This window comes from Balaenoptera acutorostrata, chromosome 2 (genome assembly GCF_949987535.1).
Source record: "Balaenoptera acutorostrata chromosome 2, mBalAcu1.1, whole genome shotgun sequence".
Classification (NCBI taxonomy): domain Eukaryota; kingdom Metazoa; phylum Chordata; class Mammalia; order Artiodactyla; family Balaenopteridae; genus Balaenoptera; species Balaenoptera acutorostrata.
In genome coordinates, this window is record NC_080065.1 from 120,537,951 (window position 1) to 120,553,694 (window position 15,744).

The window sequence follows — 15,744 nt, forward strand, 5'->3', positions numbered from 1 at the left end:
CACGTCCTGTTTTCGTTGGCCGCGTTCGGATGGTGCCTGCTGCTGTGGCTGCTGCAGCTTGTTAGTGCTGCTCCTCGCCCGGCGTGCTGAGGGCTGTGCGGCCTCCTTCTCCTGCGCGTGGTCCCGAAGGGCGCCGCTTTCCCGCGGCCTGCGGCATGGGCCGGGAGTCACGGTGAGGCGGCGCGCTGGGCGTGCGAGCGGGAGAGTCTCTTCCTCAGGCGGGAGTCGAGGTGGCCGCGGGGTCGGGCCTGGCTCGGTGGGGCCCCACGTGCGGCCAGCGCTGCCCGCGGCTACTAGAGGGGCTGAGGGACCTCGGCTGAGGCAGTGGGTGTGCTTGAGTCGGCGGCGGGCACAGGGTTCCCTTGCACGGCCATCGGCCGGTTCGAGCCCTTGGAGCGGGAACACACCTCCGGGACTTCAACTACATCCCGCCATTTCCGCGGAGCTTACCCGTATAGCCTCAGTCAATAGCGATCCCAGTTAAATTTCTCACTACTTCGCGTTTGCAACATTTCTTTGGCCCCTGTCGCTCTCTACTTTAGTTTTTTGTGCGCGTGTGGTATTTTCTTAATTGAAAGGAGCGTGTGGCCAAACATTTTTACATCGCCTACAATACTACGTGACTAGGTTTGTTTTGGGCTACAATAAATGCTTGTTGCATGGGCATTTATTTCGCACATAGATTTAAAGTTTCTTTGTTATGTGTTTTTTATCCTTTTTAAACTGAGAACTGGGAGGTCTTATTAGAACTCTGATATCTCTTCAACATTTCAGATTGTTACCTGGTTTGGGACCTTGAGATTTTTATCTTAAATGTGCGTATTTGCTTAATGTTTAGCTGTGACTGAAAGATCATTTATATCTAGGATACAAATAATAAGTAAGTAAGGTAATAGTAGTTTACTGAGGTATAATTAATATTCAGGGAAATGGATAACGCTTAAGGGTAGAGCTTGGTGAAATTTAGCTCATATATAAGCCGTGTAACCATCACCTGGATAAAGAGTATTTCCATAACTACAGAAAATTCGTGTAAAGGTCATTTAAATCTCCGTGAAAGCATTGCTGTTCATCTGGCCACCCAGACCAGAAACCTGGAAGTGATATTTGTTTGACTGGTTCTTCTCTCTCGCTGCCTACATCCAGTTAGATGCTGCACCCTGTCACCATTCCTGCTCTCCCTGACTTAATTCAGGCCCTAATCATTTATTACTCAGACTGCTACACCTGCCTCAAGTTATCTTCCTCTGATCTTGCTCTCCCAGTTGATTCCACACTGCAGCCAGAGTGACACTTCTGAAATTAACATAAGATTATGTCATTTCCTTGCTTTCATGTCTGTTGGTTCTTCCTGCTTCCAAGATGAAGTGAGACTCTTCAGCACAGCCTTCAGGGCCCTTCCCAAGAAGGTCCTTTCCATCTCTTCGGCCTTCTCCCCCACTTCTCTGCCTTGCCTTGCTCGTGTACTAGATTTGCTGTTGCACTTGACATTTAATTAGTCATTAAAATGTCCAGATTTTGACACTTCTCAACAACTCTACACATGACATTCTGATCCAAGCCAACGCTGTCTCTTACTTGGACGATTGCTGTAGCATTCTACCTGTTTTCCCTGCTTCTGTCCTTGCCTTTCTTTGGTTTGTTCTCCCCTCAGCAGCCAGAGTAATGCTTTAAAAATAGTAGGGAGGTTATGTCATTCCTCTGCTTAAAATCTTCCAGTAGCTTCTCATCTTTTCTCAAAGTAAAAGAGAAAGTCCTTATAATGGCATATAAGGCTCTCCACATTTGGCTACCATGCTGTACCTCTGACCCCATCTCATGACACTTTCTCTCACTCATTCAACTCCAAGCACATCTGGTTCCTTGCTGTTCCTTAAACACACCAATCAAGGTTCCTCTTCAGGGTCTTTGCACTTACTGTGCCTTTTGCCTGGAAAGTTTCTCCCTCACATATCTCCATGGTTACTTCCTTTACTTCCTTTAAACCTCTGAAATGGCACTTTATTAGTGAAGCCTTCTCTAATCACCTGGTGTAAAGGAGCAAACGTCCTACCTCCCACTGTCTCTCTTTTTCCTTTACTTTCATCTGTTTTTCTCCGTAGCACCAAATACATATTGTATACTTACTTCTTTACTTGCCTATCCTCTCTTCCTTTACCAGAATGCAAGCTGCTTGAGGCCCAAAGGCAGGAACTAGGTCTCTTTGGCTTACTGTCCTTCCTTCTTTTCCAGGACAGTGTGCTGTAGCAGAAGAGTTCATTCTTTCCCCCTAATTTTAAAAAAGTTTACGTATAAGAAGTCCTTTCAATGTTTAATTTATCTGCTGAGATTTTTTTTAGAAAATAATAAAATAAATAAAATGTAATAGAAGCTGTGTTTGCTAAGCTTAATCTTTAACTTAATAATCTAGCCACTATCGGAAGCGATCAGCATCACGGGGACGCTCTGGAAGTCGATCTAGAAGTCGCTCACCCTCAGACAAAAGAAGTAAACGTGGAGATGACAGAAGGTCTAGAAGCAGGGATAGAGATAGAAGGAGAGAGAGATCTCGTAGCAGGGATAAAAGAAGATCTCGGTCAAGAGACAGGAAGCGTCTGAGGTAAGACATTAATCTCCACAGGACTCTTGTTAAATTGGACCTTCTCAGCTAAATCAGGCTTCTTCAAAAATTTTGGACTAGAATTTAGTGGCCCTTTTGCAGGCCCTCTGCTTTACCCCAGCTTGTTTGATTAGGTACAGAAGTGATTTGCCTAGAACGAAAACTTACAAACAGTATTTTTTTTTTCCCTTTCCACTGTCATTTTCAAACAGTGAAGTAAAAGCTAAGGTAATATGCCATCAGGGGGGTTCTAGTCTAATCCTGTCCCAAGAAAGCTGACCCCTGTGTTCAGAGCAACCGCTAGAGCCGACAGGAGAAGGAAACAGGGCAGAGCCATCTCCATACTCTGTTTGAAACTATTTTAAAGAACTTTTTTAGATTTAACCAAAGAACATCCTAATTTTTTTAAACTTGATTAAATATTTCATGGTACCACCCAAGCAGCCATAACTTTTCTGGAGGTAGAAAACAGTCTCTAAATAAAAATAATCTTCCCCACACCAAAAAAAGATATCTAATAAAGTTTCTCATTAAAATGAGAAAGAAGACAAGGTTATACAGGTGCTGTGAACTGATCACAGAAAGAACTTTGACTTTATCTTTTTCAGACCTTGGAAGGAGAGATTGCGAAAATGTCACCTGGTACTTAGGGAACATACTCACCCGTAAAATGTGGATAACGCTAACTTATTCAATTTTATATTATGAGGTACCAGGAACAGTTTCATACAATTCAGTCAAGTACTTGTTAAGTGAAATTGGTCATTTAAGATTTGGTCTTTGACTTTTTGGTGTGAAAGAATCACAAGATTTTAGAGCAAGAAGGATTTTGAGATTATTTGATGAAGTCTCCATATTTTACAGATGAGGAAACTGAGACCCAGAGAGTTGATCTGCCCTATGTATGTCACGAATTAGTAGCACCAGGATAGAAATTCTTGTCTCTTAATTTTCATATCTGTGATCTTTCCACAGCCCCATTCTGCCCATCCTTATACTTAGGTTTCGGCTGTCTTGGTAATTTAGATTTTCTGCTATAGGTCATAAATTTCAAACAGCTCTTATTACTTATTTCCTCTTGTTTTTCACCAAACATCACTTTGAAATTAGTATCATTTATTTCATTGACCACTTGTAAGGAATGGCTTTACTTGTTCCCTGTTTAGCTGATTTGATAGTTAATTGAAATCTGTCTTTAATAATGGTAATAATTAAGAAGCTTCTTTCAACATGAGGCAGAACCATGGTCTGAAGTAGACGTTCCACTTGGTCATAGAATAAATGAAGTGTCCCCTTTCAGGCGTTCCAGAAGTAGAGAGAGAGATCGAAGTCGAGAGCGAAGAAGATCTCGAAGTCGAGACAGGAGACGTTCGAGGAGTAGAAGCCGGGGCCGGAGATCCCGATCCTCCAGTCCCGGCAATAAAAGCAAGAAAGCTGAGAATAGGTAGGTTGGGAACTGACTCTGTTCCCTACAGTTTTTTAAAAAAATCTTTATAAATACTGAATTTGGCTGCTGCCATTAGCTGTTAGCTGAATTATTTCAGTAGGTTATAAAGCTTGTAATGCTTTTAGAAAATGCTAGATTCTATTAGTTTTAACACTCATAATGCATTGTTCTTTTATTTAATATTTGCTATTAATGGTCAGAAATGCATTTTATATACATCTTTGTGGGAACTATTTTTTCCTTTGAAATTATTTTCTTGGCATTTCCGATGTTGATTGACAAATAACTTTTTTACTCATGGTGTGTATTGCTGAATTGCTATTCATAATGGGTGAACTTTGCTTTTGTAAGTTAAATGTACCTGTTTCCTTAAGATGTTAGTACCATTCAATTTTGAGATATTATTTATGTCTATTAGACATAATACGTTTACTCTTTTTGTTTCTCTTGTTAGTGGTTTGTTCTTTGCCTATTATTGTTTCTAAAGTGGTGTCATGGGATGTATGGATTTGTTCTGTGTTCTCTGTTTTCTCCATATTAGTTAATGAGGATTTTTGCCATGTCATTTATTTTACTTTTATTTTGTCAAGGTCAGTGTAATAATGCCCATTGGGATTATTTTAAATTTTAAAATATAAATTCAGAGAAATGAGTGAAATATAAACATGAAGCTTATTAAATAATTATAAAGTAAGATCCACGTAACCACCACCAAAGTCAAGAAATAGAACATTTTCTGTACCCCCGGAAGCCCTCCATGTCCCTTCTCTAACCCAGCTCCTTCCTTCCCTATATAAAATCACTCCTGACTTTTGTGCTAGTAGTTTATGTCCTGATTGTTTCCTTATAGTTTTACGACCTGTGTGTATAACTGGAAAAAGAATAGTCTAGATTTATATGTTTTTAAACTAACTTTACATGAATGAGTCTTGTCTTCTTTTGCGTTTTTGCTCAACATTGAGAGTTACCTGTGTTGCTCATAACAGTAGTTTATTTTTATTGCTGAATATTATTCTGTGGTATAAATATACCACTATTTATCCATTCTACTGAGATGGATGTCTGGGTTGTTTTAACTTTGGGGCTATTATGAACATTTTTGTATATATATCCTAGTATACATGTGTATGAGTTTCCCTTGGGTATATATCTAGGAGTGAAGTTACGTGGTCATAGAATAAACATAGCTTCATTTTAACTAAGTAATCCGAAATGCTTTCCAAGGAGTTTATACTAATTATATTTCCAGCAGTATATGAGAATTGTATCCCTCCATACCCTTGCCAGTATTAGGTATTGTCAGTCCTTTTAATTTTTGTTTATTTGTTAAGACATGTAATAGCAATATCATTGTGGTTTTAATTTGCATTTCCTTGATTACTAATGAAGTTGAACACTTTTTCATGTGTTTCTTGGTCATTCAGATTTCCTCTTTTCTAAAGTACATGTTTAAATGTTTTGCTCATTTTCCTATTGGGTTGTTTCTGTCGTTAAAAATTGATTTATAGGGGGTTTTTGTTTTTAAATATTCTGGATAGTTGTTTTTTGTCATTTATGTGAGGGGCAGATATATTGCTCTGGTTTGTCTTTTTACTCTGTAATGATACTTTTGAGGAACAAAGACTTAAGAAAGAAGAAACATGCATAAAATGAAAAAAATTAATAAGATGATAGAGGAAAACCTGACAAGGCAGTGTGCAAAAAGAAGATTATAGGCTATACTCAGTCTAAACATAAAGGATTAGCATGCTGCTTTTAACAATATATAAAAAAGATAATACAATCATAAACTAGTTGGATTTATTCCAGGAATGGAAGGTTGGTTTAACATTGGAAAATCAATCAGTATGATCCTCTACATTAATAAGATTCAAGGAGAAAAGTCTTGGTTATCTAAGTAGATTCAGGAAAAGCATCTTATTAACTTCAACATATATTGATGTTTAAAAGTTCTTAGCAGACATGAATAGAAAAGTATTTGATAAACTGATTATAAAATTAGGAATGCAATGAAAAATCTGAAAGTGAAATTAAGAAAACACTCCCGTTTACCATTGCAACAAAAAGAATAAAATATCTAGGAATAAACCTACCTAAGGAGACAAAAGACCTGTATGCAGAAAATTATAGGACACTGATGAAAGAAATTAAAGATGATACAAATAGATGGAGAGATATACCATGTTCTTGGATTGGAAGAATCAACATTGTGAAAATGACTCTACTACCCAAAGCAATCTACAGATTGAATGCAATCCCTATCAAACTACCACTGGCATTTTTCACAGAACTAGAACAAAAAATTTCACAATTTGTATGGAATCACAAAAGACCCTGAATAGCCAAAGCAATCTTGAGAACGAAAAATGGAGCTGGAGGAATCAGGCTCCCTGACTTCAGACTATATTACAAAGCTTCAGTAATCAAGACAGTTTGGTACTGGCACAAAAACAGAAATATAGATCAATGGAACAGGATAGAAAGCCCAGAGATAAACCCACGCACATATGATCACCTTATCTTTGATAAAGGAGGCAAGCATATACAGTGGAGAAAAGACAGCCTCTTCAATAAGTGATGCTGGGAAAATTGGACAGGTACATGTAAAAGTATGAAATTAGAACACTCCCTAACACCATACACAAAAATAAACTCAAAATGGATTAAAGACCTAAATGTAAGGCCAGACACTATCAAACTCTTAGAGGAAAACATAGGCAGAACACTCTATGACATAAATCACAGCAAGATCCTTTTTGACCCAGCTCCTAGAGAAATGGAAATAAAAACACAAATAAACAAATGGGACCTAATGAAACTTAAAAGCTTTTGCACAGCAAAGGAAACCATAAACAAGACCAAAAGACAACCCTCAGAATGGGAGAAAATATTTGCAAATGAAGCAACTGACAAAGGATTAATCTCCAAGATTTACAAGCAGCTCATGCAGCTCAATAACAAAAAAAACAAACAACCCAATCCAAAAATGGGCAGAAGACCTACATAGACATTGCTCCAAAGAAGATATACAGATTGCCAACAGACACATGAAAGAATGCTCAACATCATTAATCATTAGAGAAATGCAAATCAAAACTACAATGAGCTATCACCTCACACCAGTCTGAATGGCCATCATCAAAAAATCTACAAACAATAAATGCTGGAGAGGGTGGGGAGAAAAGGGAACACTCTTGCACTGTTGGTGGGAATGTAAATTGATACAGCCACTATGGAGAACAGTATGGAGGTTCCTTAAAAAACTAAAAATAGAACTACCATATGACCCAGCAATCCCACTACTGGGCATATACCCAGAGAAAACCATAATTCAAAAAGAGTCATGTACCAAAATGTTCATTGCAGCTCTATATACAATAGCCAGGACATGGAAGCAACCTATGTGTCCATCATCGGATGAATGGATAAAGAAGATGTGGCACATATATACAATGGAATATTACTCAGCCATAAAAAGAAATGAAATGGAGGTATTTGTAGTGAGGTGGATGGAGTTAGAGTCTGTCATACAGAGTGAAGTAAGTCAGAAAGAGAAAAACAAATACAGTATGCTAACACTTATATATGGACTCTAAGGAAAAAAAAAAAGGTCATGAAGAACCTAGTGGCAAGACGGGAATAAAGACACAGACCTACTAGAGAATGGACTTGAGGAGATGGGGAGGGGGAGGGGTGAGATGTGACAGGGTGAGAGAGTGTCATGGACATATATACACTACCAAATGTAAAATAGATAGCTAGTGGGAAGCAGCCGCATAGCACAGGGAGATCAGCTCTGTGCTATGTGACCACCTAGAGGGGTGGGATAGGGAGGGTTGGAGGGAGGGAGATGCAAGAGGGAAGAGATATGGGAACATATGTATATGTATAACTGATTCACTTTGTTATAAAGCAGAAACTAACACACCATTGTAAAGCAATTATACTGCAATAAAGATGTTTAAAAACAAAAAACAAAAAAAAATTATGAATGCAAAGGGCATAAACACTTTTGAAGAACAAGTTATGAGGGCTTGCACTACCAGGTATCAAGACTTGTCATAAAGGTATAGAAATTAAGAGTGTTGCTTTATTGTAAGGGTAGACAAGTAGATCACTGGAACCATATAAAGAACTCAGAATCAGATCCACACATATAAGGTCATTTGATAAATGACAGTGGTGACATTGCAAATAGTAGGAAAAAGTTTTTCCAATAAATGGTGTTAGGGACATTTGCTGTCCTTTAATAAAATAGGACCGGCTACTTCATTCTGTGCACAAAAAGCATTTCCAAACAGATTAAAAACCACATTAGATGGCAAAGCTATAAACTTTTTAGGAGTTTGTACTAGAGAATATCTTCTTTACGTCTTGAGTATCTTCATCAAAGTTGGAAAAATTTCTAAGATGCTTTAAAAAGCACCCATCATAAAGGAGGGAAAAAGGTCAACTAATTTGATTACATTACAGTTAAGGGATTTTATTCATTATTAGATGCCCTAAGTAGGGTCAAAATGCAAGCCTATTGAGATTTTAAATATTATTACATATATCAATTGTCTTGTAGACTATTAATGTCTTCGTGTATTTCTCCATTTGTTAAATTTTAACTTGTTATTTAAATTTTGTAATTATTTTTATATGCTGGGTCCAGTTTTCCTTTGGTCAGTTTCCAGATATCTAATAATATTTGCAGTTAGTGTCATGGGATTAATTCTTCATTTTATTTCCAGAGTGTTTATATATATATATATATATATATATATATATATATATGTATGTGTGTATATATATATATATATATATATATATATATATATACACATAAAAATTCAGTTGACTCTTGGAAGTTTATTTCTTACATAAAAAGTAAAATACAAGTCTAAGTATTCTAAAATTAATGTTTCCAAAAACAAATAGATGATGTCCCTCTCTTTCTCTCTCTTTTTTGGTAGGTCTAGGTCCAAAGAGAAAACAGATAGTGGGGAAAGTTCTAAAGAGAAGAAAAAAGACAAAGATGACAAAGAGGATGAAAAAGAAAAGGATGCCGGTGTATGTTTACTAACATAAGTAATCGTATAATATCAAATTTGTTTCTATAGTGACAAATTCTTGTTTCTTAATGCTGTGTGTTTTATTTTTAAGTAAATGATAATAGATTTGTAAAACAAACAGGTAAAATAATAGTTGTCCCATGAGAAAATTTTTCAGAAAAAAGTTGCATATCTATACAAATTATCTAATTTTATGTGCAAAATGTGATCATACTATATGCACTATTCTGTGCCTTTTTGTCACTTTTAAATTATGAATTGTTTTATCAATATATAAGGTCTTAAGAATAATAAATAGCAGTATACGAACTATCTAACTTAAGAAGTAGAATGCCTTTCTGCTTTCATTTGTTAAATATTGGATATCTTTCTGTAGCTGCATACAGAGGTAGAGCTTGTTGTTTGTAATGCTTGCATAGTGTTTTGTTGAAAAAAGGTAGATGGATATTTAGGCTGTCTCCAGTCTGTAGTTATAAACAATGGTATATTAATCCTTGTACACATGTGTTTTGTGAATATAGTATAGGGTAAATTGGTATCAGTGAAATAAATGACTTTGTCAATGGGTATATATATATAGCTTTCCCTCAGTATCCTGGGGGGATTGGTTATAGGACCCCTGCAGATACCAAAATCTTCACATGTTCAAGTCCCTTATGTAAAATGATATAGTATAACTTACGCATATCCTCCCCGCATACATTGTCATCTCTAGATTACTTATGATACCTAATATGACGTAAATGCTGTGTGAATAGTTGTAAACATTATGTAAATGCTATGTGAACAGTTGCCAGCATGGGGCAAATTCAAGTTTTGATTTTTGGAACTTTCTGGAATTTTTTTTCCTGAATACTTTTGATCCACAGTTTGTTGAATTCTGAGGATGTGAACTCACAGACACAGAGGGCTGGCCGTATACATTTAACATTTTGATGAATAGTATCAAATTGCTCTCCAAAAAAGGTGTATAAGTTTTAAGATTTTAGACATATGAAAATGTCTGTTTCTTCACATTCTTGCTAACATGGGTATTTCAAAATTTAATTTTTGCCAGTGTAATTGGTTTCTTGTTATTTTGAGTTGCATATCTTTAAATATGAGTAAATATTTTTAAATGCTGTGAACATAATGTAAACTAATAATTAAATAAGGTATTTTAAGTTTATTTACTATTTGCACTTTTCTTTGAATGCCTAGTCATATCTTTTGCCCATTTTAGAATATATTATCGCTTCACCTTTTTTTTTTTTTTTTGAGTTCTATTTGTTTAGTGGTTTTTTTTTTTTTTAAGAGACCTGCTTTCTGAGCAGTGTATCTAAGAAAAGATATAACACAAGAAGTCTGGGAGTCTGGTTTCTGATCTAGTTTCTACTAGTCTTGAATGAGTGGGTGATCTTGAGAAAAATACATAAGCTTTCTGGGGCTCATCTTCAGAGAGGATGGAATTATTATAAAGGATATAAATTCAGGAGCAAAGCTTTTTGTTTGTTTAAGAAATAAACTTATTTTAAAAATACAAACATAATATAACTGTATTATAAAATACTTGGAAAGTCAGAAATAATTCTCTGTAATCCCAGGTGCCCAAAATGCCATCATCATTATAATTTATTAATATTTTCTTTGACTTTTATACACGTGTATTTCCATACCTACCTGTAAGGTAGCGTGTCTAAAATTTTGATTTCTATAATGCTTAATCTTTAAGTCCCTGATTATGACTGTGCAAATGATTTGCTCTCTCCTTTTAAGAGTATTATTAATAGTCTTGATACAGGCTTTAGAATGGCTGTTCCTAGGAAACCTAGACCTAAAGACTAAAGATCAAAACTTCTTAATCATGTTGATAAATAGCTTTCATTTACTCAGTAATTTGTAATAGAAAATTGCTTTTCATGGAGGCAATCTCGGAGGAGTTTGCAGGATTTAAAGTTGAGAATAATAACTAGAGAACTTTGCTTGCTAGTTGATTTAGTTTCCACTTAGAGGGGGAAATTGAATTCATGTGTGCATATTGCTTGTAACTAAAATGAGATTAATTTATGGTGTTTGAAGTCTGTCTGCTTTCTTAGTTGAAGATGCTTTTTATTGTGATTTCATTTTGCTAGTTTATTCCTGAATATATTTAAAAGATGTGTGATCTAAATCTGGTCTAAATTTAGGAGTTTTGTGTACATCTATTTTTCCTTTTTTTATACTTTGGAGAAGTTATCTGAAATGTCACTTGGAGTAAAATTGTTGATCCTTATTTCCCTCTCTCTACTTCTCTTTTTTTCCTCCAAGAACTTTGACCAGAATAAGCTAGAAGAAGAAATGAGAAAGCGAAAAGAAAGGGTAGAGAAATGGCGGGAAGAGCAACGTAAAAAGGCCATGGAAAACATAGGGGAACTGAAAAAGGAAATTGAAGAGATGAAACAAGGGAAAAAATGGAGTTTAGAAGATGATGATGGTATATTCATTTGTTAGACTAATAGACTATATAACAGTTCATGTAGAATATTCTAGAATTATGAGTAATAGGCCATTTTTATTGTGGAAAAATATACATGATGTTTACTATTTTAACCATTTTTAAGTGTACAATTCAGTGACAATTAAGCACATTCACAGTGTTGTGCAGCCATCACCACTGTCCATTTCCAGAACTAAACAAAAACTCTGTACCTCATTCAACAATAATTCTCCATCCTGTCCCCCTCCCCCCCATTTCTGGTAACTTCTAATCCACTTTCTGATTCTGTGAATTGCCTATTTTAGGTACCTCATATAAGTGGAATCATACAATATTTGTCTTTTTGTGTCTGGCTTTTTTCACTTAGCAAAGTGTCTTCAAGTTTCATCCGTTTTGTAGCATGTATCAGAATTTCCTTCTTTTTTAAGGCTGGATGGTATTACATGGTACATATATACTGCATTTTGTTTACCTATTCATCTGTTGCTGCATATATAAGTTTCCATCTTTTAGGTATTGCGAATAATGCTTCTATGAGAATTGGTGTGCAAGTATCTGATTGAGTCCCAACTTCCAGTTCTTTTGGGTATATACCTAGAAGTGGAATCACTAGGTTCATTTTGAGATTTTTAAATGCCCCTTTTAATGTTTACATTAAATTTTAAATTGTATAGTAGTGTTCGGTAAGGATCACTGATTTTACCTTAGAGTGGAGAGTTAGGTGTTTATGGGCATAGTCAGTAAATAACTCTTTAATTTTTTACTTCAAATGTTAGTAATGAGGGTAAGTTAAGGGCATGTTTTCAAGTCCCTCTGATTTTTTCATAAATTATAAGAGAAACATTTCCCCTCCACATCTGATATTGATGTTTAAGATTTTAGTGAAGTGGAAGAGTGAGATATTATAGGAAAAGGGAATTTTGCTCCATTTTCTGTGAAAATTCCTGTGAATTTTTCATTTTCTGTGAAAGTTGAACTAAATAGATGAATGGATTATACCTTTAAGTGGTGATGATATCTTAGTTATGTAAAAAACATTAGATTGTCTTTAATTAAGAATGTGCTATTATTTTTTCTTTGTGTGATTTAAAGAAAGATAATTGCAAGAAATAAACATACCATTTTAGCAGACAGAGTTTTTAGTTCTGCTTCTGCTAGTGTAGTTGTAAAACAATACCGGAGATCCATTTTTTAGACATATTAGTCTTTCTGCCTCTTTTCAGTTTAATAATTTATAATTTATTTCTTTTATTATTAGTATTATTCAAAACTAATACCTGCTGGATTTAAAACCTTGCCAGTGTGAGTATTTGAACTGCGTTGTGCCTGGGTTAATTGGTAAGGAAGGTGTTTGGGTAGTAAGAGAAAAGGCTTTAATGGGGGGGGGTGTGGTCTCATTGTGAAGTATTTCCTTTTGAAACACAAATTCAAAGAAAGTGTATTCTGATATTTTAGATGATGAAGATGATCCTGCAGAGGCTGAAAAGGAAGGAAATGAAATGGAGGGTGAGGAGTTAGATCCATTAGATGCTTACATGGAAGAAGTGAAAGAGGAAGTAAAAAAGTTTAATATGAGAAGTGTGAAAGGTGGTGGGGGAAATGAAAAGGTATGGAATTTTCTCCTATTTTTAAAAATTTACATTCCTAATTGGGTAACTTGAATTCATTGTTGCATTGACCTACTACTGACATGCAGGGCTTTATAAAGTTAATGATTTTGTTTCCTTCCCTGTCTCAGAAGTGTCAATACTTTTTCTAAATAGCAGAGATACTAGTGAATTTTAACTGCAAATGTTCTTTTAGAAGTCACTGTTAACTACCATCATCTTTGTTTAGTATTTTTTCTTGTTGCCTTCTCAGTAGGTCCTCTTCAGTGGGTCCTCTTCAGTAAGCCCCGAATAGGTCCTTCTCCAGCACTCCCATCTTTTATACTCCTGATCCTCTTTACTCTAGTTTTTCTTTTTCTTAATAGCATTTATTACCTTTTGAAAAATTATATAAATTAATTTTTTGTTGTGTTTATTGTTTGTTCCTTCTTCTAAAAACTTCCCAAGAGCAGTGATCTTTACCTTACCTGTCTTGTTTATTGATTTATCCTAAGGTCCCAGAATAGTATTTGGCTTGTTGAATGAGTGAAAAGTACCATTTAATAGTATTTTTAAAATAAATTATATTACATAATATTATATTAAAGTATATATTATATACCATATTACCTATATATTAATGTGTTACAAAATATAATGCAATTGTATTACATTTTTTTAAAAAGTTTTAAAAAATATTTGCATCGGGTCTTAGTTGCGGCATGCAGGATCTTCGTTGCGGTGTGTGGGTTTCTCTAGTTGCGGTGTGTGGGCTTCTCTAGTTGTGGCGCGCGGGCTCAGTAGTTGCGGCATGTGGGATCTTAGTTCCCTGACCAGGGATCAAACCTACATCCCCTGCATTGGAAGGTGGATTCTTAACCACTGGACCACCAGGGAAGTACCTACACTTTTAAATTCAAGCAAGTCAGTAAGGAGAAAGCAGACTACTTTTTTCTTTTTTTAATTTATTTTAATTTATTTATTTTTTGGCTGTGTTGGGTCTTCGTTTCTGTGCGAGGGCTTTCTCTAGTTGCGGCAAGCGGGGGCCACTCTTCATCGCTGTGCGTGGGCCTCTCACTATCATGGCCTCTCGTTGCGGAGCACAGGCTCCAGACGTGCAGGCTCAGTAGTTGTGGCTCATGGGCCTAGTTGCTCCACGGCATGTGGGATCTTCCCAGACCAGGGCTTGAACCCATGTCCCCTGCATTAGCAAGCAGACTCTCAACCTCTGCGCCACCAGGGAAGCCCCAGACTACTTTTTGTTTTTTCATTAGGTTGTCACTAACAACTAAGTTAATTCAAATTATAAATTGTGACAGTTATCATTGTGTTTCATTTGGTGTATAATTTGTGTTTCAACTTTACAATGTTTTATATTCTTTTTTTAGAAGTCTGGGCCAACAGTCACAAAAGTTGTCACTGTTGTCACAACCAAAAAAGCAGTCGTAGATTCTGATAAGAAGAAAGGTGAGCTAATGGAGAATGACCAGGATGCCATGGAGGTAATTCTTCATTAATTTTTATTTATTTATTTATTTATTTATGGCTGCGTTGGGTCTTCGTTGCTGTGCGCGGGCCTTCTCCAGTTGCGGTGAGTGGGGGCTACTCCCCGCTGCGGTGCACGGGCCTCTTATTGCGGTGGCTTCTCTTGCTGCAGAGCATGGGCTCTAGGCGCCCAGGCCTCAGGAGTTGCGGCTCGCGGGCTCTGGAGCACAGGCTCAGTAGTTGTGGCACACGGGCTTAGTTGCTCCGCAGCATGTGGGATCTTCCTGGACCAGGGCTCGAACCCATGTCCCCTGCATTGGCAGATGGACTCTCAACCACTGCGCCACCAGGGAAGCCCCCTTCATTAATTTTTGACTTTGTTCGCGATACTGTCCTAGAAGTATTTATAAGAAAGCATTGATGGAAGTGTGCTTTTCAGTTACTCTTAGGAGAAATTCTTGCTATTCTCAACAGTATTGTAGCCGAATATTCAAATTGGTAGAACATTCTAACATCTTTGACCTCTTGCTGTATGCCTACTTTTTTTTTTTTTTTTTAATTGAAGTATAGTTGATTTATAATACAGTGTTAGTTTCAGGTATACAGCAAAGTGATTCAGATATATATATCTATCTATAGGTATATATACATATATATACACATACACACAAACACATACATATATACACACATATGTATATATATATATATTTTTTTAGATTCTTTTCCATTTTAGGTTATTACATGATATTGCATATAGTACCCTGTGCTATACAGTGAATCCTTGTTGTTTATTTTATGTATAGCAGTTTGTGTCTGTTAATCCCATACTCCTAATTTATCCCTCCCCTTCCCCTTTCCCCTTTTGATAGCCCTAAGTTTGTTTTCTGTGTCTGTGAGTCTGTTCCTGTTTTGCAAATAAATTCATTTGTATTATTTTTTAGATTCCACGTATAAGTGATCTCATATAATATTTGTCTTTCTCTGTCTGACTAAATTCACATAGTATGATATTCTCTAGGTTCATCCGTGTTGCTGCTCAAGTGTATGCCCACTTTTTGATTCCCCCTTGTCCCTCATCAGCTCATCCCAGATATAGAATAGGGAGAGAAGAA

At 36.2% G+C, this 15,744-nt stretch overlaps 1 protein-coding gene across 2 annotated transcripts in view; it reads left to right on the plus strand.

Moving 5' to 3' along the window:
* Positions 1-15,744, plus strand: part of DDX46 (DEAD-box helicase 46) — a 52,282-nt gene continuing 36,538 nt past the window's right edge. For both annotated transcript variants that reach the window (XM_007172164.2, XM_057540688.1), the window contains exons 1-7: positions 1-172; positions 2,411-2,599; positions 3,900-4,043; positions 9,005-9,101; positions 11,390-11,555; positions 13,014-13,165; positions 14,533-14,646. In XM_007172164.2, the coding sequence (XP_007172226.1) occupies positions 156-172; positions 2,411-2,599; positions 3,900-4,043; positions 9,005-9,101; positions 11,390-11,555; positions 13,014-13,165; positions 14,533-14,646 (879 nt within the window). In that variant the 5' untranslated portion in view covers positions 1-155. The remainder of the gene's footprint in view (positions 173-2,410; positions 2,600-3,899; positions 4,044-9,004; positions 9,102-11,389; positions 11,556-13,013; positions 13,166-14,532; positions 14,647-15,744) is intronic.